We start from the raw sequence: 26,918 nt of genomic DNA on the forward strand, positions 1-26,918 counted from the left end.
AACAGCAGGAGCAAACCGCGCCGAAATGTGTGGATTAAGCACAAACGAAACGAAGCGGACAATGCGCTGGTTGGCGGCATACGAGTGTGCAGTTTGAGAGACCGATCGGCCGATTAAGCTATAATGCAATTTGTTGTTGTTGTTGTTACCTGATGGTTAGAAATGTCTATTGGACGTACAAAACCGATATGCATGCCATTTCGACACAAACAACATTAGCGCTCGCTGCAAGCGGCTGTTACGCTCAAGTACCGACGCGGTGTAAACAACGTAAGCGCTTACGTTAGCTGGTTGGCGCACGCAGTTGGCCGAAATTTACGAAATTGTCTAAATATTGCTATTTATGCGTATACAGTGTGTCGAGCCGACAGTCGACTACCAACAGCGACGACGCGCTGAAGCTGATGACGCTGCGAACGCTATCAAAACAGCCAAATCGCCACTTAATCGAGGCCAATGAACCGCGCCGCGTAAAAACAAGGTGGAAAAAGTGAAGAAAGCATACATATTAATGTACGTATGTACGACGAAAGCAGTACAAAATATTGTGGCTGGGCTCACAGTGCTCGGACTCGAACTCAAACTCGGCCGCATACTCGATTCCGTCAGCCAGCCACTGTTGCTATTGCCGTTTGGCCATGACAGTTGCGTTTTCGGTTTTCGGGTTACTACTTTTTTCTTGGCATGTCAGGCAGCCGGCCGGCCAGCCAGTCCAACATGTATATGCGTATGTACTATATACATATATGTACATTTATATGCTTTCGCATTCGCATTCCCTTTTCATTTTGGTTAACGAGTTTGCACAATTTTTCTTGAACATTTTTGTAACTTGTCTGTTACCGTTTTACTACTACCGGCATCTGCGTGAGCAGCCCCCGCCGTACATACATATATACATACATATGAGCTTATGTATGTAAGTAGCTTAAACCGTAATGCGTATTGTGCGGCTCCGGCTCCATTAGTGTGCTGCGTTGGTTAGCCAAAGCCGGCTGTTGGCGCACATGCGATTGTTGTTATAAGCCGCCAGCTGCACAAACATTCGTCTACATACATATGTACACGTGCATCTGTGCTGGATTAAGTCTGGTTCATTTGTAGCAGCTAATGCTGCGAGATTAAGTGTCATCGAAACGAGCGCAACATTGCTTGCGTATTAAGAAATAGAAATGGCATTATATTACGGTACGCATTGTGACCTTAGCTCTATTGTGCCCTTTCCGCTTTCCCAAGCGCCCACATGGGTGCAGCTCCCAAATAAATTCCGGGCTTTTGCTAGGCGCCATTGAGGTAAAAGTGTTCTCTACTCGAATATATGGATCTATTGTATTTAGATCTTTTATCTTGTGTCCACTATGCAAACTAGAAGCAGTTGCTTCGGAGTTTCCGACTCAGCATTCTGATAAAGTCCACGATTTTTCTTGGCGGGTTGGAGGCAATGTGCTACTCTCTTGTATATATGGATCTAAGATCTTTTATCTTGCTTCCACTATGCAAACTAGAAGCAGATGCTTCGGAGTTTCCGACTCAACATTCTGATAAAGTTCACGATCTTTCTTGGCGAGTTGGATACGATGTGCTACTTTCTCGGATATATGGATCTAAGATCTTTTATCTTGCGTCCGCTACTCAAACTAGAAGCAGATGCTTCGGAGTTTCCGACTCAACATTCTGATAAAGTCCACGATCTTTCTTGGCGAGTTGGAAACAATGTGCGAGAAAGTAGGATATATGGATCTAAGAGCCATTCCCTGCGTCTTCAGATCGCTACATTGGCTAGAAGCCTAAATGCTAAAGATGCTCCGGAATTTCCGACTGATAAATTCCACGATTTTTCTTGGCGGGTTGGAGGCAATGTGCTCCTAGCTGGATTATATGAATCTAAGAGCGGTTGCATGTCGCAAAACCCACAAACTACAGGACCTATGCTGAATAGGTCTTTCTTGTGCCTTTCGTGCTTGATATAAATTACCACAAGTCGCCGCAGTTTAAGTATGTCAAGTGGGTGTGCCGCTAAGCGCAGCGCACTCGCTAAGAAAACTGTCATCTCTTGAGAGCTTCTTTGAAGTATCTACTCGTGGATGTAACGCGACATGCATAGTTTTTGGAAAGAGCTCTCTATGCAACGCGAGCGCATTTCCATGCTATTTGCCGGCGCAGCTATACTAGTAAAACGTAACCTTCAAATATGCGAACCCACATATTTGCGCGCAAATCCTTTTCAAGGTCTGCACCGCGCAGGCGTACATACATACATATGTACATATGCACGTTAGAGCTAAATGCGACGTTGTGTCGAGCTCAGTACAGTAACTTGCTGCAATCAAGTCCCGTTTGGAGCGCGTACAACAAATAAGCAGCTGGATGGGATAATGCGCATGACCAATTTACACACACACACACACACACTCAAACATATACAGAGAAATAAGCGCTTGCTCACCTTTGCGCTGTGTATTTAGGTCGTTTGTCGGCCGGTGCCTGTGTGTGTGCGTTTGTGTATGTATTTAGGACATGTCGAATTCTCGGAAATTTCTAATGAACTAACAAATAACATAACCTATAAAGGCAAGCAAAGCGCAGCGACAAAGGTAAGGGTACGGTGTGACAGCAATCAGTGCATACCAAGCGCCGTAAAAATGAACTAATGCGAGTATACGATGTATGTGAGTGGAAAAAATATACATCGACACATACACACATACATACATATGTACATATGTACGCATGCGCTTACAGCCAAAAATGCATAACGAGAAATGTATAAATATACATATGTACATATGTATGTATGGACCGAAAAACCGAACTCGCCAAACTACATTAATAACAACAACACTAAACGCACATAGCAGCAAAGGTGTCCAAACAGCAGTCAAATACGCGATGACGGTGGCGGCGCTCAAATTCATAACCTAAAACAGCGTAAGGTATGCGCGGCGGCAAAGGATCACATTGCTTACAAAAACAATAATAACAAAACATATACATACATACATACATATGTATGTACAGCGCTGCCAGCACATTCGCATTTGGGATGACTGGATGCTGCTGGTAGCCGATCGGTGTGTGTGCAGCAGCCGTAATTCAAGGTTAAATTTTTATACCTTTCGCTTTGTGTTGCTGCCCATAACACGTCTATGCATGTGTGCATGTATTTTTAATGCTTTTATTTTCGTTTTCTTGGTCTTAGTAATATTTCGGCAATAGAAGCTATGCTTGTAGCAACAAAAGACCATATACATTTCTATATATACATACATACATATATATAAGTATATAGTTTTTATATACTTATGTACGTATATTGAAAACAGCGTTGCTTATGCGGGCATAACACACCCGTACTACATACAAATGTTTTTATCTATACATATATACATACATGTAAATATGTATGCATATTTTGTGTATAATGAAGGCGTGTTAGCGTATGCTGCCGAATTTTGTTGTTCAGGTAGCGAGGATATACCAAGTTGCAGCACAGTGGCGCTGTCGTGCTTACTTCGTAGAGGGGTCATGCAATGTGAAAACTTTAATAAACACAGCAAGTAATTTATACAGTAGTCTGAACCTCTTGTAAACTCATAATAGTAGACTAGAGGACCCGCCCCCGTTTTACTGTGGCTGATACATAGGTAGTACTACTAATACCATCTATATGATTTCTATTAGTTAGATTATAAGTATTAGTTAAGGAATAATCGCATTTTTGGTGAAGCAACAAAAATGAATCAAAAAGCATTTCGTGCGTTAAGAAAGAATTGGTTTTTGGGGTAAAAATACTATTGAATTTGGGCTGTGCATCAGTGAAATCAATCGAGTCCAATCGATTGTCAGCCTGGTGGACTGCATATTAAGAAACGGTTCTCAAGCGTGGAAAGACAAAAAAATCGGCTGGCAAGGTTATGGCATCAGTCTTGCAATGCTTCGAAAAGATTTCTGTATATCTCAAATTTTAATAGACCTTTTTATCAACACTTCAGTTATGCCGCTATTTTTTTATGCCAGATCTTTTGCAATTTTAAATTGCCTGTCAAGATACCCCCTCCAATAGTTAGCAGGTATGAAAAAAATGTTATAGCTACCCATAGATGTATTGAATCACCCAATTTATTTCTTAAGAGCGAACAACTCTGTCCACGTTATGAAAACTTGTCTACAGGTGTCGCCTTTTACTTTGGCATCGTTTTGTTTATTGCACGTTTACGCCTATTTAAGGTTTGAATATTGGATACTGCGATGGTTGCGCAATCTATCGGATCCAATATAAAACAATGGACCAAATTGCGAATCTAAACCATTCCCGAATCTCCCTAAACACACACAAAAAATTTCATCAAAATCGGTCCAGCCGTTTAGGAGCAGTTCAATTACAAACACACGGTCAGAAGATTTACATATATACATATAGATTTCGTTGATGTTCGATAAAAAAAAAAGCTTTGATTTCAAAAGTAAGTCAACTTAAACAGCTGACAGTAGCAACTTATCAAACAGTCTCTTTAATGCAAAATGCATCAGTATAATTGCCAATTGTAGATTTTTGCTCACAACTAAAGTTGAATTACCCTAATAAATTCATAAAAGTCCAGTAAAAAGACATCAAATATTTTTCCTATACATCAGCTTTAGTAATCTCTATCTCGCGTTGTATAACAGCAACCGTAAGCCGGTTATAGGACACTGGAAAGATGCGATTTTATACTAAAAAACTGCTCAGACAGTTTTATGATTGCCCAACTGAGTTTGGTATTGTTCGAACATGCGTCCAAGCAGCATAGAGAAAATACGCAATTCTTTACATATTTTCTTCTTCGTTATACTATGTAGGCGGAAACGCAAGTTCAACCGCTTAAAATGTGCATAGTGTTGAACCTGATACTGTAACACCTAATTTTTCCGATCTCGTGTGAGTCCAATGTTCGAAAATAACGCTGAAATAATGGAAATCAAAGAGCCTGGCTGCAAGCACTTTTCCGATTGAAACCTTTAACTCAGAACTGTGTTGTGAACATTTGGACAGTCTTTGGCCAATAGGAGAGGAATTGAGTTTCATCAGGAGAACGTCAGGCCACACATATCGATATGACTCGCTAGAATTTTTGGAAGCTTGGTGGAGCTGAGCGGTTCTCATGAATCCATCTGGTAGTGCGAAGCTGCCACAATGTGATACTCTCTGTTCTGGTGCATTGACGGTCAGGAAGGTTTTGCTTTGCGTTTTGAAGGGATTGACTGGTTAGAATCTACTATAAGCTGCTTCCCTACCCACAAATTCTGAATTCGGACCTCTACTGTCAACAGTTTGACTGGCCGAAGGAAGCTAACGCTTAAAAGTGGTCAGTTTTGGTCATTCCTCAAGGAGAGGAATTGTGTGCCATTGGAGAACGTCAGGCCACAAACAGCGATAGAAAACTATTGCTCAAAGTTGGTGCTAATGAAAATCAAGACATATCTTCATACCAGCAACTGCGGAAAGGGAGAACTGTAGACTTCTCTTTAAATCCTTTTTAATTCGGATTTTACTGCAACTACATCGATCTAAGCAGTCCCACTGCACTTGTGTGGTTATCACGGTTAACCCCCCTGAATGCGCCGCCACTGCGCACAAGGTAGTGTTGTCTAAAGTGGTACAAACTTGGTGTTGCTAAGTGAAGGTAGCAGATGTAGCGTTTATAGTCAAAAGGCAGGCGCTGTAAGCACATTGCAAATCCGTGAATTGGACGCTAAGTGCGAGCAACCAGAGCGCCGAATGAAATGCGAATTCTTAAGTTGACGAAGCGAAAACACGCAAAAATAAAAAAAAAACATAACAAATATGCAAGCAAAAACTACTGAACGGCAAAGTTTTATTAGTTTTGTGGCGTGTAGAGGACGCTTACGGCGCAGCGCAGACAAGATCAAGCGCAATAAATGAATGAAAACGTCAAAGCACAGGCAAAGAAGCCGCGCTGAATGCTACGCCGAAGCGTAGCTGTGTGTGCGCATGCGCGCAAGAGCGCCATAACCATCCAGCGACAACAACAACAACAACAAAAACGCAAGTAGCATGAATTTTTGCCATGTTATTGCTGCCAATAGCTGGGAAAGGTCACGTACAGTACGTATGCGCATACAAATTCATAACGTGTCCGAGTCCAGCAATAACAACAAACAAAAGCAAAAACACCGTACACAATAAATCATTTCTAAGCACTTTTCTAACTGAAATACACAGCGCACAAAAGCAGTGATTTGCGAAACGGAAATTGCTTTGTCTCGCTGAGTGGGTGTTTACGCGCGCGCTTCCTGCGGAGATTTGCACACGACGCAGCGGCAGCAACAGCTACCTGCTGATTGAAAACAGCAGTAGCCGCCAAAACATATTGCATCCTGTAGCCGTGGCTACAGAGTACTGCGCTGGCCGACTTGAATTCTAACGCCGACAACAAAACTAAGCGTATACCGTATTGCGGTTATTTTTGCTGCTGGCAGCAGCTTGCTTCAATTAATGCGCACTTCGTTGGTATATCATATATTGTTGGAAAACCCGTTTCAGCCAAACGCTGTGCGCTAGCGTTCTAAGCGTTATATGCGTCTTTCCTGCGGCTACTGCTGACGTCTTTTGCGCTTTTGCATTGCCGCCAAAGCTTTTGCATACCAAACTTGGCCAAAAATAAATCGATTTTCTAACACAAAAAATTAAAAACAAAAGCAAAAACAATGCGACTAACGTTTACGCATATTTTATGCGCGGTTGCGGCTCCTATAAGCCGCTTTTTAGCGTTCATGTTGCTGCTGGTTTTGACCACAACAACGTTCGGTATGCGCGCCGAGTTTCTCAAAATTCCACAGAACTCAGCTAATCTCGTATTTTATTATTAATAACGTTGCTAATTGTGTGCTGCATCGTTTATTGCCATCGCGCTGCGCAGCCGATCGCCAAATTGCTCGCATTAGTAGCATGAGTACTAGGTATTTGTTTTAGTGTCAATTTGGCGCACAGCTGTGGTGAAACAAGCTCAATGCGCTGTGTTTTTTTCTCAGCGCGGCGACTTGTTTATTACGCGTTTTTAATTTTGTTAAAAAAAGCGGAGAACAAAGAAACGAAAAATCAAAATTACTGTTTTCGATTGATTTTTGGTTCAAACCCTGAGTCGGGCGATAGAAATTCTCTGCTAACAGTTGTCAAAATCACTAGTAGGACTCGCACTCAAATCGGAATGGGACCGAGTTGGATCTCCATTGCCGTCTTGCGTTTAAGCGTTTAAGCACGCGACAAATAGAGCTTCCGTGCGGAAAGCAGGCGCTCTACGATGACTTAGAGTGAACGCAGGAGATCTATTGAAATACTTGCTCTTAGTAAAGTTCAGCTTGCCGCAATCGTAGGAGTTCTTACTGGACACTAGGCATATGAAACATCTCGGCAGTCTTACCTGTCGCGAACCAAAAGACAGTCGAAACTGACATTAGCCGCATGAACAAATTTGTGATAAGCTCAAATCGTTAAGTTCTGTTAAGTTCTGATAATCTATTATCTTTTCGGTAGCTAGTTGTCATATTTGTATGAAGGAAAGGAGTGTGGGTTGAATGATCCAGGCACTTTCTGATCTATTGTCCAGCCTTTGCAAGACTGAGATTGAGATATATCGGCAGTTTTATACTCGGCGCTCCAGAAGACAGTCGAAACTGACATCAACCTTCAACAAAATAATTGTGATAGGCGAGCCTTTATCGAATTGTAAATTTGTTCTGATCTATTATATAGGATAGGTACCATCATTTTAAGCTGGCTAAGTGAGATTCCAGTTAAGATTGACCTTTTAACTAACCTAAGCTAGTTTATTCTCTTAAATATCGGGCGATGAAAGATTTTGCGACCGCGACAGTTGAGGCGATCGAGCAGGAGGTAATCCAAATTTTGTTCAATGTTAGTGCTTGTTCTTAGAGTCAACAGTGGTTGAGAGATTCCATTATTAGATGCAAGAAACTTCGCAGTAGATTAAGCACGCCAATTTTTGCCAGAAAAAGCCTAAAAACTTTAATATGTGAGATTTGACACTGCGACCCGCTCTCTATTCCATAAAGCCAAGAAAAGTAGAATAATGCACAAAGCGAGGCAGCGGCCTCTAAGAAAACTAACTCTTATATTGGATATTTAAGCCGATTACTTAAAAATCTTGAGATAACTCGTTGTGGAACAGCATTGGTAGTACAAACGAGCTTCATGAGCTGAGGTCCTGAGAGACTGAAAGAGAACGGTCAATAGATTTTAGACAAGCGAAACAATAACGAGAAAGACCAGAAGAGAGCGGCCGAGCCAGTTTAGACAAGCGAGTGACAAATTAGTTAAGCCGTTGTTGAGGCTAATTTTATGAAATATTTCTATTTGATTATGTATGCCAAGCAGTCAATTAAGTGCCAATGCAACCGTGCAAACTTTGAGCGCTGACTTTTGAATGAAGTGAAGTATGCCGAAGTGCAGATGATAAGTGCGCGTTGAGAATGATGAATTATGCAGCAGGCGCCAGGAGCGTAACAGAAAGTGGCAAAAACAACTAGCGCCGGTTGATAACTGTTGTTTGGCGGAATGTGAAATGTTATTAGCACCTCATCAGCAGGCGCATACTAAATGGATTGCAAGGAAAAGGCGGCTGATTGAAAAAAAATTCAAAAAAAATTAAAAAAAAAATTATCAAAAATCAAAGCAGAAATAAAAAAATGCACCGATAGGCAGTTTGTTGTTTGGGAAGTGTTTTTTGTTTTGTTTTTGTATTTTGATATATTTTTTTTTGTTTTGCATTTTTTTCTGTTTTTTGCTTTTTTTTTGCTTTGCGCTTCAACTAATTTGACTGTCAATCAAAAGTGCAATGCATACAGCTAATTTTTTAACATTACATAATCGATGGGAATCAAATGATGCGCTGCAGTGGAGGGGCACACGCAAAGCGCAGGGGAAAAATTGTGCAGATAAAAGAAATAACAAGAAAAAAATGTTTTAGAAGAAAAGCTTGCAAGCATAATAACCCTTGCTAACAAGGCAAGTGAAGGATGCGAACCAATTTTTTTGGGTTATGTTTTGTGTTTATTGTTGCTTTTGTTGCTTTCTGGCACAAAACTAAAGGCTACAAAGTAACAGTGTGCCGAAATTGCACACATATTCATAGCATGTGACATGTGAAGCGCAACTGTAACTCATTTGCACAAAATAAACGCACAACATGGCTGGTGTCAAAGGAGCAAATAAGCGCTACAACAACATAGACGCAGCAAAAAAAAAAATTGAGAAAAAAGCGAAATCGGGGAAAAAGATAAACGCACAGATATACAACTATTTGAGGGAAACGCCGTCAACCAGTCTATTTGCTGGCTTGACATGCCGATATGCTTGAAGCTGCCAGGCGGTAGTTGAAGAGCTGGTTACGCAACAGCACAGACGCGCACGTGCAAAAAAGGCAAAGGAAAAAGCAAAGAATGCCGGCGAGCAAGTTACCTAGCGGCGGTGCTAAGTGAGCTTAGAAGCGCGTTGCGCTTAGAGCCGCGTTGTGTGTGACGCGCAGGCAGAAAGGATAAACATTGGCGCGCAAGCATGTATACATATATGTATGTATGTAAGTATGTAAGACAACCACCGGCATGGCTAATGTTGGCCAAACTATGAGAGACAAATTGCCGGTAAAGCGACATAAGCGCGCGCATACCTTAACAAGTTATGTGAAAGCAAGCGCTGCGCAGCGTTATGAGCGGCAGGAGTGTGGCAGCATAAACTACTCTGCTGCTGTGCTTGCAAAATACGCAAGCAGCAAAGAGATATGCTATGTGAACTGCTGTGAAGTGCTGCAAGCAGAGGCGTTTGGTTAGAAGAGGCGTGCGGTGGGATGACAGGAAGCGCCGCAGGAAGAAGGTTTTGAGAATTTCGGTTATGCAGATCATGCTGGCGATTGTTAAAGTGTGAGCTGATGTAGCTGTATGTGTTTGTGTGTTTATGTATGTACAAGTATGTGTGTCTTTAAGGAAAAAGCGGTGCGCGCGGTGTAGGGAAGGTGCGCGGAATGACAGTTTAATGTGTGTGTATGCAAGTCAGCTTAGATACTTGTATGCGCGCTCATTTGTTTGGCGCGCCAAGTGAAAAAGATAGCAACAACACTAACACCGCATTCAAAAGGTGGCTTTATAAATACACATATATATTTTTTGCAAAAAAAATGTGCGCTTTGCAACAACAACACGAAACACCAAAAAGGATAACATGGGAAACTAGTTCGCAGGCGCACACACATCGCTATAGATCTGCAAAAGCGTACTGCAGCGTCTTAGAAATACACAAGGCAGCGCGCGCTTCCCCCTAAAGCGCTGTCAAAATTTTCGGCATGCAAAATTCAAACTCATACAGAAAATTAAACAATTAAAAAAAGCATAAAAATATACACACAACTGCATATACGCGCGCGGTTCTGTTTTCTAATCAAGCAAGGTATGCCGCACTAAGATAGCGTGGCCGCAGTTTATTTTTCTTAACTTTTTTTCGAGTCACATTTTTCGCATAATTTTTTGACGTCGCTCCCTGTCATTCCTTGGCGTATTATACGCGCATTTGTGGTTGTGTTGGAAAAAAGGGTTTGAAATATTTTCAGTTTTCCATTTGATGAAATGCCAACACAATTACAATGCGCTGCCCCAACCCCAACTGAGTGATTTGCTAAGCAGCAAACATTCGCTAACATGGCCTTTGTGCACAATTTTGCCTCGCCTGTGGGCAGAAAGGACATGTGCGCATATGAAGTGTAATTGTATACTTTTGTGTAAAAAAAATCAATTTAAAATTTCTATTGCTGTTTTTTTACGTTGTTTTCTCCTTTAGCACTTGAATTTAAATGAAAAAGGTAGTTGAAAACTGAAAAAAATTAACAAGAAATGCCGTAAAATTTCACAGCAATACATAAATGTATGTTTGGACAAAAAATTATGTTATCCGTGTTGTTAATCTGTTATCCGTGTATGCAGGATAACTTTATTTATTCTAAAAAACCTTTAAAATCTTTAATGGAGGAAAAGAAATTAACGAAAATGCTCTAAAATTTTATAGCAATACATAAATGTAAGCTTGAGTAAGAAATTATGTTAACCTTGTGTTTAATCAGTTATCCGCGTATTAGGGATAACTTGTTTTAGTTTCCATATTTTAAGAAAACTGAAAAACATAAACTGACTGGGAAAATCATTATCCCAGCAGTCGAAAACGTCGATAAAGCAGAAATTTAACGCAAAGTGAATATGAAGCATTTTTTATTCTAATTTTTATTACATCATTTGTTAATAACATGAACACTTTTTCTCCTAAAATGATGCGTTTCAAAATCAGTTATCCGACTCGGTAAACTTTTGAGTTTAGGATCAAAAGACTCTATTGTATACATAATATGTATAAATGTAGTTTTATAATTAGTTAAAACATTATCCGAGCATGTGAATATGCAATTAACTGAATAATTTTTGTTTGCAAACTACTTTCTGACTATTTTCGACTATCAAAATTTACTTGGGATAGTAATGAATGAATATAAAGAAGCACAAAATGCATTATCCGTTCACATATCGCATTGTAGGCATGTGGATAAGCATTAAAATAGGTGATTTTGCCTCTTGAGTTGGCTTATATGCAATTTCATTGAAAAGTGTCTTATCCGTTATGATAAAACTTTATAAAATTACCAAAATTTTATTAGAATAGCAAAAGATTTATGCGAAGAAGCCTAAATTTCATTATCCATTTACATATCGTATCGAACGCATGCGTATAAACATTAAAACTGGTAATTTTTCCGCTTAAGCTGGATTGCAAAGCAATTTCTCTGAAAAGTGTCATATCCGTTGTTACTTTGACTATATTCGACTATCAAAATTTACTAAAAATAGCAATAAATGCCTCTGAGGAAGCACAAAAGGCATTTTCCGTGCACATGTCACATCGAATGCATGCGGATAAGCTTTAAAATATATAATTTATTCACCTGAATTGTAATGTGAGAAATTTTAGTGAAGAGAAGCTTATCCGTTGTGATAAAATTTTAATTTTCTAAATTTGCTTAAAATAGTATTGTAAGTAATTTTATTGGAAAATAACTTTATCCTTACCCTTAAAACTCTATTAAATTGCCAACATTTGCTTACAATAGCAGGAGATGTATGTGAAGAAATGTAAAATGCGTTATCCGTTCACAAAATACATTAAATGCCTACGGATAAGCATTAAAATATGTAATTTCTCCTCCTCCGCTGGATTGTAAGCAATTTCAATGAAGCGTGTCTTATCCGTTGTGATAAATATTTATTAAATTCCCAAATATGCTTAGACTAGCAGTAGATGTTTGCGAAAATGTTTAACATGCGGTATCTGTGCACAATGTCTTATCCGTTGTGATAAAACTCTATGCGCTTATCAAAATTTGCTTAAAATTCTAAAACTTGTGCCTGAGGATGCTTAAAAATACATTATCCGCTCACATATCGAATTAAAGCTCCAACATTTGAGCACTTTTTACATATTACTTAATGGTGCTACGTCAGTTTTCAAGCCCAACAACTTATCCAAACCTTGCAAACGCATTATTTTCTTTTCAATAAATGAGAAAAAAATATTTTTTTTTGCATTGCAACTGTACTTTACGAATATTCGATGTATTATGCATTGTACATCTGTGTCCATGCTGATTTTTGACGAAGAGGGGTGCATTTTTTATTAGTTTTTCCCCCATCTGCTTTTCTCCCCACACGAAAGGATCGAGCTTTATATGCGTATGTAGGGAATACATGTGTGGGCATGTCGCTGTGTATTTTGATATGCCTAATTTATTTGTGGCAAAAATTAGCCGGTATTTAATAGACCTTGGCCTGCCTTTCATTTGCTGCCAACCGGCAGTTTTTTCGATTGGTTTTGTTTTTGGATTTGCAATTTTTAGGCTACATTCCCATTATATGCTACGACAATTATGATTTTTAACTAATAGAAAAAATGTAAAAAATGTTTGCTTTTGTTATGCACATCCGTTTCCGCCGACTAAATGCGTTAGAAAGGGTTTGAGCGTGTAGCGCACACACAGTGTTGCATTTTGAAACAAAAAATTGAATCTTTTTTACTATTTTTTTCAAGTTTGCAAACACTTGCATGTAAATTTTCATTTTTCTAAGATTTTTTTTCGGATTTTTTTTCCGAAAAATTTAAAGAATTTTAAAGTTTCAAATATTTTTTTCCTTGAGGACATTGTATCATCTCAATTAGTAGCGGTACTTATCCGCAATATTCAAATAAGCAGTTCTTGCGAAATATAAAGCAGAATTCTACAAGCGTTTGTAAGTTTATTAGCATTTTCGTAAAAAATAAAAGTAATTCAAATAATTTGCGGAAAACTAGTTTCGGTTAGTGGCAACTACTTTTCATTTTTTTTGGTTTCGGTTGTTAGTAAAATGTATGAATTTTATTTATATTTTAAGAGTTGTTTGCAAGTGTGTTTTAAATACCTTGAGGTGCCAGCACCTTCCAACGGTTGTCGATCCAAAGGCGGATCAAAAATCTGTTCGCGATCTTCCTTTGACAATTCCAAGTCAGCGAACTGGTCCAATTCAGAAGCCATTTTGTTTATTTTTTGCGTTGCTTATTTACTTTTGAATTTATAAAATTTAATAACTGTAATTTTTTTGTGCGTTAGCGTAAATTTTTGGAATGTTTGCTTGTAGACTTTTTGGCTTTTCTTTGCGAAAACAAAAAACAAATACCAAACTCAGTTTTAGTATTTAAATGCAAAATATAAAATTTTAAAATATTTTCGTTTTTGTTATAATTTTGAACTGCTTGCTTTTAAATTTTGTTTTTTGTAATTTTTTTGTATCCAATTGTTTTGTTCAAATTCAATGTTAAATGTCAATAATTTGCCAAAAACCTACAACGAAAAAAGAAAAGAAAAAAATTAACACAAATATTTAATAAAAAGTTATAAAAAGCTTGTAGTCAGCTACATACATACATAGTTAAAAAATTTTCAAATATAAATTTGTTTTAAATATTTTTGTTTAGCATTCTTTTTTCTAAAGCCACAAAAGCGTGTAGGGCAGATTTGCGAAGAAGCGCGTCAGAAACGAGAGACAAGCATATGTGGCTGGTTGTGGCGGGGTTAACGGTGTGCTGCTGCTCATACGTTGATAGCCATGAAGTCTGGCAGCGTTCGTTCATTCGGCGCGTTGACAATGGCAGTTTGTTAAATCACGTTTGTTGTGTGTGTTTCTTTTTATTTTCTTGCTTTGTCGCGCTAATTAATTATCGATCAAAACAGGTTGACAGCTAAACAAAGATAATAATTAAATTTGTAAAATCTTCGGAATTCGCTCATCCTAATTATCAACGGAGTATGTGTGTGTGCATGTAGAAGTATGTGTGTTAAGAAAATACTTATCGGAAAATACGCTTTAAAGGCAAGTTAAGGTTTATCCGTTGCATTATAGCATAATATCCGCGCACCGGCAGAAGTGAAAGCTTAATAGGAGTGAGAAATCAAACTATAAAGTTTTATCCGACGACAAAAACTCTTTCCAAATTTGTTAAGAACTTGTTCCAAAATAAAAATTAATATCAAAAGTCTTTTAAAACTTTTCCGAAAGCTTGCTATACGGTTATAAGCCTTATGCGCGTTATCCAAGTACTGTGACAAGTTGTTTAAAGCAGTTATAAACGTTGATTCAAGTTATAATATTGTATATCGCAACAAAATAGCGCACAAAACCTTATTAAAAGCAATGCAGACGATTACTTGCTTATTAGCAATATATAAAGCCCATTTTAGATGGTTACTTGCTCATTAGCAATTTATCCGGCTTATTCAGTTGCAAATGAAAATATTTTGTAAACGTTTTTTTTTTTTTGGTTTTTTGATTACTCGAAATTTTATTCAAATTAAATAAATGCTATATACAATGTAAGTAGTATAAAGTCAATTTTAGTACTTTCGCCGAAAATTTAGTTTTATCCACTCTCGGATAATTTCATATTTATACTTTCAAGCAGTTGTAAACATGACAAATTCATTAGTATTGCTTTTCAATACATTTTAAAGCTATAACCGCGTTATCCGAAATTTTAAAATGCAACTAACTACTGTTAAATAGCATTTTTAAGCAAATTTGAATATGACGGTATTGCTTCTTTTTTTAATTGCATTATCCGAAGTTTTGTGATGCAAATCACTTCAATTAAATAATTTTTCGATGCTTATTTTTAGTTAAGTAACTAACTCAGCGCAAAATTTCGCTACATGCTTACATACTTTTAATGGTTATCATGAAAAGCATGCTCCTTCTAAAACATTATGCTTACAAAAAAGCTCATCCGCTTACGTAAAATTTTATCCGCAGCTTCATAAAGATTTTTTAGCTATTTTATTGCCTTCTTAATTGCTTTCTGGTATGATTTGATGAATTAAAAGCGTTATCCGGAGTTGACGTAAAGCAATTAGCTTACATTTAACACTTCCTTTGTATATAATTTTCATTTATGTACTTGAAAAAGTATTAACCGTTTGCTATGTGTGCATATAAATATTGAAAATAGCTTAGATAATGCAAATTTTGCAAAACATACCGTTGTTAAAACAGTTTACACTGCTTATCCGTTTGACATTTTCTCGGATAACTTGAATTTATTGCTTAGTTAGCTTAAACATACAGAAACGTTATCCGTTTGTAGCTATTATTGTTTCTAAATCAGTTTAATCCCACTTTTAGTGAGTTTTGGTGGTTTTCTATGAAATATTTCGGTACTTTGCATATATTTTTTTTTGAATAACTTAAAACAATATTCTTAAAAAATTCCCCTTAAAAGCCTTTAACTGCTACTCACGCCGCAGAAAAACACGAAAAAACTACTTTATATTATATATCAGTTAACCTAACGGTTACTTAACGACAAGCGTAAAGATCAAAGCGAACGATTGGAATTTCAAAATGAATGAATTAATGCAATAGAAAAATGCAAATGAAGAGCGAAAAAGAATTCAGCAAAAATAACAAAACAAATATATGGCAAGTTATTAGTATTCGAAAAGTTAAATTGCATAGCGAATGAAACACGTACACGCTGCGAACGACATACAGGTTGTAGAAATGGTTTTTGTTGTTTCTCATCAATTTCAATCTTTTTTTCATACATAAGATAACTTTCTCTTCAAGTACTCGTATAGAGCAGCAGCGCTTTTCCTAGCGCAAATGACATCATATAAATATACATAGTATATACATACATATATATATATATATATATACATATATATATGTGTACATATATGCATACATTGTATGTTAATATTTTCTTAGTGTAATCTAACATTATGCCCATAACAGGACCTGCATTCGACATCAACTCTCGCATTGCGCCATAAACATAAACAATCGATAATTTGCTTTGACTACATACGTACATCAAATTATTCACTAATCAATTGATTGAGGTTCGAATGTGTGCGTATTTTATGAGGTCATTAGCATAATCGATGAGCATTTCCAAAAGTTTTTTTATTATTATTATTATGAATTGGTTTTTATGTGACGCTCGTAGTTTATAAAACTATGAAGTTGTGACTGATGAAGTGATAAAAACCAGTCCGATCCACTTCTAGTGTGAATAAATGCTGCGGAAGCTAGCAACTACATTTTTCAAGTATTTTTACTGACTTTTTGGTCTATAAATAGAATAGTAGCAACCCCACTGTTTTAATTATAGAAACATTAAAAAATGTTAATGGAAATTGTATTGAGGAATCTTCCAGCATTTTAGTTGTTTAATGGGTTGTTCTGAAGAAAGAACAAATTTTCGTTGTATGAGTGCTGATTTGCCAAACATTTCTACCAAACAGTCGCCGAGATGGTCACAATTTCAGTTTTCCGAAAAGACTTTCGAGATAAGATCTAAGACAAAAATACCAAATAAGTAATGTCCAAGTAATACAAATGACTAACGATTCTTCGTATAATTTTCGATATAAATTTTGTATAAAATACTATATCAAGGTCTCCTTGGATGGTTTTTAAAAGTTTGTGTATAGTAGGCAATTCTGTAAATTAATGATCTGAAGAACTATCTATATAAGTTCAAGTAATTGTTTTATACAGTCGATTAATTAAGTATAACTGTTAATTTCAACCAGCAGTCCCCAAAACTGTTGAAATATCGGCTGAGGTTGATAAAGTGATATGTTTGTGAAAGATCTTAACGTATTGCCGAAAGTAGCAAAGCGAAATGCTCGCACTCAAGGAATCTCTTGATGATGATTGCTCCTAAAACCTTGAACCAATGGATCTTTTCTTTTTTTTACCTAATGAGTTCAGGAAGTGAAGAATAGGTTGCAAAAATAAGCAACGGACAGCCATAAAGCTGCTATTTTAATAGTGAAAGATAACTTAACCGAATTCCGATTACCCTCCAGTGAGCTTAATTGAGCTAAGAGACCAGAGGTTGAGGTCCAAAACATGGAAATAAACTAATATACTCATAAACCCATATTTATTGTAAACTTTTAATTATGAATACGAGTTACAAGATACTAAGGCATCAAAGAACTGCACAATCTTAGTCAGCTCCAGATGCTTATGAAAGCTCTACCTGTAATTCTTAATTCCGCGTTGACATCTTCCGAGCTTAAGATGAGAGAATTAAAGAACTATATCATCTTAGTCAGCTCCAGATGCTTATGAAAGCTCTACCTGTAATTCTTAATTCCGCGTTGACATCTTTCGAGCTTAAGATTAGAGAACTAAAGAACTGTACTAGCGTAGTCAGCTCTAGATGCTCATGAAAGCTTTATCTGTAATTCATAATTTTGGGTTGACATCTTCTAAGCTTAAGACGTTAAAAAACTCAATGGCTAGTCGAATACTGTCTCCGACCATCTTGGAAAGCTGTTATATATACAATGAGTTTCATCTCTCCGATTAATTGAATGAACTTGTTTTTCTTTTTTAATTTCGGGAAAGCGGGTTTTTAAAATTTCAGCGGATCTCAAAACCATTAGCTAGCATTACAGGATGTTATTTGAACTCCACGGAGAAAGAGTTGCGTTCTTTCTTGGTTATCAGTTCAATAAATCTACTAGCAATTAGTATATGAGATCTTAAGTTTCTTCCGCTTCCGATAACCTTTTCTAAGGATACTCAATACACCAAATATTTTAGTGTTTTCTACCTAGAATGGTATCCTTCCAGATTGCGAAACCAAACGATGGTCGCCAGCTAGTGTTCATCCCTTAGAGCTTGTAGGGAGCTTTAAGCTACATGCAACCAAACGATGGTCGCCAGCTAGTGTTCATACCTTAGAGTTTGTGGGGAGCTTTAAGCTACATGAACTTGCATTTTTGTAATACTTGGGCCGGTATTTCAGGAAGCTGCTCAACCTGCGGACGTATTTCCAACATGAAAGAATGCAGATCGGCTTTGCTAATGTGCGCCAGACACGTTAGCTAGTCTCTAATCTATACGATTTTGGGTTTTTGGGTTTCTTGGCTCTCAGCGAGCGGACTCTTCTTTAGTGTGAGCTCTTTAGTACTAAGAAGGATGAGAACGCTCGTTAAAGGTCTTTAGTAGACATTTTTGTACTAATCCAACAGCTCCTAGTATCATATACATACGTACATATGTATAGTATATATGCTCAGCCGAACGCCAAAGCGTATGAAAATATGCAGTAGAACTGATAACGGCAAGATCGGCGAGTTAAACAGATGTTTGGGAGGGTCTAAGTAATGAGCATGGGAAACGCTAAAGCATTACACATACACACAACAACAAAATATCTAATATAACACACATACAGGCACATGTGCAACGCCACGATATCACAGGGGCAAACGTATGGGGTACATTGCCAAAAAAGTGCACCTCTACATTCATAAAAGCGCAGGAAAGCGCAAAGCAAAAGAAAAAAATAATAAAAAAAATGGCAAGCAAGAGCACGAGTGAGCGCGCCTGAGAGCTATGGAGAGCTATGGAGAGCTGGAGAGTTGTTAGAGTGCCAAATTAATGGCTGGCCGAAGGAGCGGTTGGGCGGACAGACAGGCTGATGAACTAATGCCAACCAGCAGGCTGTGGCGGCTGTGTGCTGCGGAAGTGACATGGCTGGGGCGGAGAGTGGATTAGGAGGGCGCTAAGCAAAGCAGCGAGTGCCAAGCGCTTGGAGGGTAGCGAAAATTAGTGCAAAAAAATTCATAAAAGCGAAGTATCGTCGAAGTCGCTGCTAAACACACATACAAACAAACTTAAATGCATACACGCACCACATTAATGCCAAACAAACTTTTGGCAGTTGTAGACACACACGCACAGGTTTGCTGCTGCTGCTGCTCGTTGTTGCTGCTGTTGTAGCCGCGGCGCCGATTACTGCTTTTGATTGCGCTCAGATCTCGGGCGTTTGTCGCTTTTGTCGTTCGCTTTTGCTGCTCGACATTCGCGCGCAGTTGTTGTTGTTGCTGTTACTGTTTTAGCTTAGCATTTACCTTTAGCTATGCGTGGCAGTTGTTGCTGCTGCTGCTGCTTGTCGTTGTTTTTGCACTGCAGTTGGGAACTTTCCGTCGAATCCGAAAAAAATTTCAAACTTTTTACTTGACACTTTTTGTACTTTTGTAAAACAATTTTTTTGTTGTTGTTGCGTTTGTATGTTTGTTTTTTCTCACACGATATTTATTTTATATTTGCATGAAAATGGTCCGAAAAATGTGCACAAATTTCTTGCTACGATTTGTTGTAATTTTTGCGCACAAAAAAATGTCACAGCAATTTTTTTTGTTGTAAATTTTTATTTTTTGTTTGTTTCAAATTTAGCGAAATTGAAAAATGATGAAAATTTTTTTATTGGAATTTTTGCGTCGTTATGGAACATTTGACATTTACGTTGACTTGAATTTGACTTTGTCCAAAGACCAAAAAAAAAATTTCAAGGGGAAAAATGATGATAAAAAATGCGGCTGTGTAAAGACAAAACAAAGTAAATATGTATTAGAAAAAATGCTTGAACAAGAAACTTTTTTTTGTAATTTTTTTTGTGTTTTTTTTTGACTTTTATTGCTTTTGTTTTTGCGTTTTTGGTTCAACTTGTTACGTTGCTAATTTTTTAAATGATGTCAGCCGACTGAGTTGGTCTTTTCGTCAATTTTTTTATGTATTTATGTATATTTATACGTGTCTTTTGCTTGATAAAATGAACGTGATTGCTTCAGCGCGTACATGTCTTAGGTTGTTACGATAACGGTATTTTGTTTGAATTTTGTTTATTTTTTTATTTTATTTATTTATTTTAGTGTTAAATTTTAGTCAGTTATTATTTTAATTGTATATTTAATAATTTTTTACGTAATTTTAATTTTTTATTTATTACATTTTATATCAAATGTATCAATTTTAGTGTTGCCAGATTAAATTTAATAATCTTACTTCAAATATTTATATTTTTATTAATTTTTTTTTATTAAAACAGAAATAATTAAATAACTTATAATGCATTCATCACTTTGGCGTTGCCAGTTTGTTTTTTATTAATTATTTATAATTATGTAATTAATTATTTTTTGATTTTGTTAGTTTTGTTATATTTCTTACTAAAATAAAAAATTTAAATTAAATGATTTAGTTCTCATTTAGTGCTGCCAGATCGACTTCATAACACTAAAATATTTTAATTTTATTTTAACAATTTAAAGTAGCCTCAATTAGTTCGATATTTTTATTTTAGCTTATGTATCTGAATAAACAAGTTTTAAATAAATTGACATTTCTGAACAACTTCAAAAGTATAAATTTTTTATTAAATATTTTACTTTAATATAGTTATGACTCAACTCAACATAGTTATCACAATTTTTGTGAAGTTTAATAATCCAGCTAAATTATTATAATTTTTGAAAATATTAATATTTTTTTAATATTATTTTTGGTTTTAAAATTTTTAATTCCATATTTATAATTAAGTTTTGATTTCAATTAAAAACATTTTTTTTTAATTTTTTTTTAAATTTTTGCTTTATTTAAATTTAAAATTTTTTTTTAAATTTTTTAAATTATTTTTTGTTGTTTATTTTATTGGCATATCAACAAAGCATTGAAAGTAACATTATTTTAACTATAAAATATAATATTATTGTTTAAGTGAGCAACAATTACGATTTGATTTTTCCTATTTTTTTATTTGAATTTTCGACTTTGATTAAAAATATTTTTATTAATTTATTAATACTGTCTTACAATTTATTTTTTTAAATATTAATTTTTGTTTAATTTTTTTTAAATAATGTTAATTATTTTTTTTGTTTTTACTTTGGTTTTAAAATCTTATAATATTTATTTTTTTTCTCTCTCATAACTATTACTTTAAACAATATTATTAAATTTATTTATTCTCTCATAATTTATAAATTTATTTTATATTTGTTTTTGTTTTTTTTATTTATATAAATTTATTAATACTGTCTTATAATTTATTTTTTTATTTATTAGTTTTTGTTTAATTTTTTTTTTAAATAATGTTAATTATTTTTTTTATTTTTACTTTGGTTTTAAAATCTTTTAATGTTTATTTTTTTCTCTCTCATAACTAATACTTTAAACAATATTATTAAATTTATTTATTCTCTCATAACTTATAAATTTATTTTATATTTGTTTTTGTTTTTTTTATTTATATTAAAAATTTATTTAAATCGTTTTTATATAAATATTTGTATAAATTATTAATATGTTATTATTATTCTCTCTTTTATCGTAAATAATAATTATTTATTTTTTTTTAATTTTCAATTCTTTAATTTATTAATTTTTTTTAAATATTTCTATTATAAATATTTTTGTATATTTGTTTTATTTTCTCTGATAAATAAATAATACTTTAAACAATGTTATTAAATTTTTTTATTCGCTCTCACAATTTTAAATTTATTTTTTATATTTTTTATTATTTATATTAAATTTTTTTAAAATATTTTTAAAATATTTTTTTATATTAATTTTTTCTTTCTCATAATTTATAATTTTCAAACGGCATATTAAGCATAGTTAACAACCCTTTTTTATTTTTTTAAATTTTTTGTGTATTATTTTTTTTAAATTTTTTTTTAAATTTTATTTATTTTTTTAATATTTTTTTTTAAGTGGCAGTGCATTAAAAACTCGTTGTACACAAACTGTTAATTTCCACGTTTTGCTGCTTGAAATTGTTTATTTTTCTCAATCGTATAGTTTTCAGTGTCTTAGTTGCGTAAAAATGTGCTTAAAATTGACAACAAAAAATTTAACACTTTTGCCAAACACTTTGCACTTGTCTTTCTGCCAATGGCTTGGCGCCTTTCAGCAATTCATTTATTTATTTGCATTTTTTTGCTAAATTATTTATTTATTTTCAAACAATTTTTTCAGTCATTTGTTGTTTTTTGTTTTTTTTGTTTTTTTTTTTTAATTTTTATATTTTATATGCATGTGCGTGTGTATTTTTTGTTAACAACAAACGAATTAAAAATAGCGAAACGCGCGGCACACAGTCTTCGTTCATGTCGTTGGAGTTCGTTAAAAAAGCACACAATCGTGTCGGCGTTGGAAAGTGTGTTTAGTATATTTAAGTAACTAAAGTAAAAATAGCAATAAAAAAAGCACAACAACTTTTTTGCTCGTCTCGGCTAGCTGAGCTGCCAGCGGTGTCTTTAGCGGTCATTTGACAGGCCGTGCGTCTTAGAGGCGATCAGTCAGTCAGTCGGTTGGTCGGTTGGTCGGTCTAATTTGCTCTTCGTCTACGTCGTGATCTTGGTCTTGATTGCGGTTTTGACTTTGCTTTTTCGGTCTTTATGTCTTGTATTTGTACTGACTTGCGCACTCCGGCTCGTCGTCTTCTCCGTTGCTTACGGTTAGGAACGTTTTCAGACACTGACTGGACGGTCGGCGCTTGGCTGTCACTTGGCCAGGCGATTGCCGAAAATATGCCAACAACAGCAGCAACAACAAGCAGCCCAAAGCTCAAGTATGCCTTTGAAGTGGTATGCGTAAGCACTCAAACCAACTGTTATATGCGCGTGTATTGGTGTCGCATATATTTTTCATGTTCACTTTGTTTAGCTAGCAAAGTTTTGTATAGGCGCATCAAAACAAATACAACAAATACAACAAATACACCATACACACACAAGCGCATACCGCCGTACCACATTGTTGAGCGCGCTGAGCAGCTGCTTGTAAAAGGCAAAAAAAAATCGCCAAAAGCAAAGCAACCAAACAAAATATGCACACATACACACACACATGCATATTGCCAAAAAAGTTTGAGCGTAATTGCTGCTGCTCGTGAGTTTGGTTTATTTCTGCGTTTATTGCACTCAAAAAACCGTTTCGCGTCTTGGAGCCAAGTGTGAGCTTACATGTGTTCATGCCATATTAGGCCGTACGCCTAAAATATTGTCGCATGTGTCAACTTATGTCGTTCACGCAGGCGGAGTAATTGGTTTTTGTCGCCGATTTTATTGTTGTTGTAAGGATATTTTTATGCTTTTTTTGTTGTAGCAGGCTAGTTACATTAAATTTTCAATATTTTTAATTAGTTGTCCACGTGTCGCGTTGCGTGCGGAAGCGCAGGAAGCGAAAGCATTGCGACAACCGTGTCTAGATGGAATATTTTTAGCAGAAAACAATATTTCTTCGATAGGTCTTAAAATATCATTTTCCACCAATCTCATTTCGTGTTCTTCTAGTTTTCTTCTCCGCGTTAAAAAAAAATACAGAAAGCCTATGAAAAGTCGCTGTCCTAACCTAACCTCGCAATCATGCTTTTCAGTAAAAATCCATTAAGCGGTCAGACCTAAGCACTTTTCCATAAATACCAAACAAAAATCACCGAAATTTGGTATCTTCATAAGAACTTAACGGCTGAGAACATATTGGTACGAGTATGCTTTGAACATGCTTCTTTTCAAAGTAATCATAAATAACGGTTCTTCATGGGGTTCACTTTTAGTATCCCCAAAGCTTGCTCTTTGGAAAAAGCTCATAAATAGCGGTTGTCCATGCGGCTCACTTTTTGGTAACCCCAAAACTTGCTCTTCTTGTATAAGAATCCATAAATTATTGGTAGTCTCTAAAAATCACTTTTTGATCTGAAGAAGCTCCGTAAACGGGATTGTAAAAATAGATGTGATTTCGAAAGCTTTTTAGTCTAAGAAACCATAGTATTTTATAGTCAGTGGGGTCTTCTCAAAATTCAAGTCACCCCACATCCTTAGCGAAAAGTTCCTTCACTAACCAAACTGGAGCTTTATGGCTCATAAGAGCTTATCTGCTTTAGGCAAGATCCTGCGATAATGGTGTTAAAAGCTTTTTTTTTAAGGCAGCTTTGTGGCTCAAAAGAGCTGATCTGCCTTAAGCAAGATCCTGCGATTATGGTGTTAAACGCTTCTTTAACTCAAGAAAGGTTAGTACTTTTTAGTCTTGTTAACCGAATTGTTATTCCAGTCTTTTGACTGACAGAACTAAAGTTCTTCATAGTGATATTCATACTATCTTCTAACTAAGAAGTACTTATGCTGAAGCTCAACATGATTTTGACATCTATTTGTGGCTCTGAACTCAGATTATTTGGAATCAACTAGATATTCTCTAGTGTTACCGGGGGTTGTAGGTTTTGAGGTCTCAAACAAAGTTTCTTTATAGTGTTCTGAAGGTTATGTTATGCTTTGGTTTTACATTATTGTTGTTTTGAACTTGATCATCATTTACCCTATTCCCATGGTGCTAAAATGCGGAAAATTCCTTCGAAAACAATCATTGGCTCGACTTCATTTGGTAAAGAGCTTTTCCATACTTTGGATCAAAAGTTCTAACACAGAAGAAGAGAGCAAGCCTGCTATTGTACTTTATATTTAACAGATGCTTGTTACGCAGTCTAACCAAGGTTTCTTTGATCAAAGCAAAGAAGCATGCGAATGTGATCTCACAAGTACTTAGCTTCGCCTACCGATTTCGCCACCATCCGATGCAGCTTACGGAAGTGGTACATTATCGTAGTAAGTAGTCGGACTATTGTCCAAATTTCAGCTTAAACAATTTCGAAGTTTTGTGTGTACCGCCTCTAATAGGATTGTTCGTAGATTTAAAATAATAACGAAAGTGCAATATAGGTCTCAGATGCGATTCTGGTTTTTGGAAGAGAATGATTTAGTGTATGGCTTTTTCTTTTGCAGAGGTTCATTAAGAAAGCTCGTGCAATTCAAATAGCTCAGCCTTTGGTTATATGGATTTATTGATCTCAGTTGTTTTCATTTTGAACTTGAGATTATGAGCCCATCCTTTGCTGCTCAGTTCAAGTTCTATCATGGAATACCGAACCATCGTAGCCGAGTGCGTTATTAACATATATCTACACCGATCAGTGTGTCAAGTATTCAAGCCGCTGAAGTCTTCAGAAATTGTCTTGATTTTATAGGCAAGGTGAGAACTCAAGTTGCGCAGCTCATTTCAAGGCGGTTCTAACATTCACATTCTTTAATTTGAGATTTGCCACTACAAAGGCGTCGCACAGCTCGAAGTAAGTTCTGTGGGAGATATGTACAGCTGTTCTCATTTTTTGTTAGGAATATATTCAAAAGTATGCTTTAAAGGATTTGAGTAGTTCGACAAACAGGAACGTCAGCTTTAGAGCTAAAAGCTGTTGAGTTCTTGCGTGGTTTTTCAATATTTGAATTTTGTTTCGAGTTTTTAGGGAAATTACATTTTTAAGTTCTCTAGAAGCAGTTTTAGAGTTTCAAATCGAGGCGAGAGTAGTTCTAATTTTAGTTCTATGTTACAAGGAATGTAAGAAGTAGCACTAAATTGGATTGAGGGGTAATGACTGATCTCTGTATAATATTCATTGAAGTTTTGTGTAATATTTATTTTAGATTTTTTTTGCAAGTTCTAAAGAAACAGTTTTAAAGCACCAAACTGTGTGAGGGTATTTTTTTGATATTTTTTGGATACTTTTTTGGTACTTTTTTTGGTATTTTTTGGATATTTTTTGTGAATATTTTGTGTATATTTTTTGGGTTTTTTTTGGTATTTTTTAAATTATATTTTTGGGTATATTTTTTGAAATATTTTTTATATTTTTGTTTTGGTATATTTTTGGGTATATTTTTTGGCATTTTTTCGATATTTTTTTGGGTACTTTTTTTTGGTATTTTTTGGATATATGTATGTATTTTTGGGTACTTTTTTCGGTATTTTCTTGATATTTTTTGTGTATAGTTTTGTGTATATTTTTGGATATTTTTTTGGTATTTTTTAAATTATATTTTTGGGTATATTTTTTGAAATATTTTGTATATTTTTTTTTGGTATATTTTTTGGTATTTTTTCGATACTTTTTTGGGTATTTTTATTTTTTTTTTTTTCCACCATCAGTTCTAGAGCTCAACAGAGGCCGAGAATTGTTTTTTTTAATATAATAATTTAAAAATTTTCAAATGCGCTGGAGTTAAATCTGAAATGAATTTTACTTTTAAAAGTCGATCAAAATTATTTCATATGTACATATACATATGTATATATGTATGTATGTAAAGTTTTGCTTACTTAGCATATATAACCGGCTTTTTTGCTCATATATACACAGCATATACATACATATGTAAATACAAAATGCTTAAGAAAATGCTTTAACGCTTCAATACACATACATACATCTACGCGTACATTGAGCTTACACAAACACACACACACAAACCGCGGTATCGAACAAAAAAATCGCTCAGCGAAAAGTTGCTGTAGGGAGACGCCGGAAAAAAATTGAGAAAATTGCCGCTAATTTTTGTTTAGATGCAGACAAGCGCAATGCCACACATACAAGCATGTAAATATACATACATACATACATGCATATGCACTTATATGTATAC

At 35.5% G+C, this 26,918-nt stretch overlaps 1 protein-coding gene and 1 long non-coding RNA gene across 2 annotated transcripts in view; one reads left to right on the top strand and one right to left on the bottom strand.

Moving 5' to 3' along the window:
• The window catches only part of LOC120776044 (insulin-like growth factor 2 mRNA-binding protein 1), a 45,709-nt gene extending 32,048 nt beyond the window's left edge, over positions 1 to 13,661 (bottom strand). The window contains exon 1 of the mRNA XM_040106489.1: positions 13,504 to 13,661. Within this exon, the coding sequence (XP_039962423.1) occupies positions 13,504 to 13,616 (113 nt within the window). The 5' untranslated portion in view covers positions 13,617 to 13,661. The remainder of the gene's footprint in view (positions 1 to 13,503) is intronic.
• Positions 1 to 26,918, top strand: part of LOC120776045 — a 133,852-nt gene that overhangs the window by 48,858 nt on the left and 58,076 nt on the right. The gene's annotated exons all lie outside the window — the stretch shown is intronic.

The sequence above is a fragment of the Bactrocera tryoni genome, chromosome 4 (assembly GCF_016617805.1).
Source record: "Bactrocera tryoni isolate S06 chromosome 4, CSIRO_BtryS06_freeze2, whole genome shotgun sequence".
NCBI lineage: Eukaryota > Metazoa > Arthropoda > Insecta > Diptera > Tephritidae > Bactrocera > Bactrocera tryoni.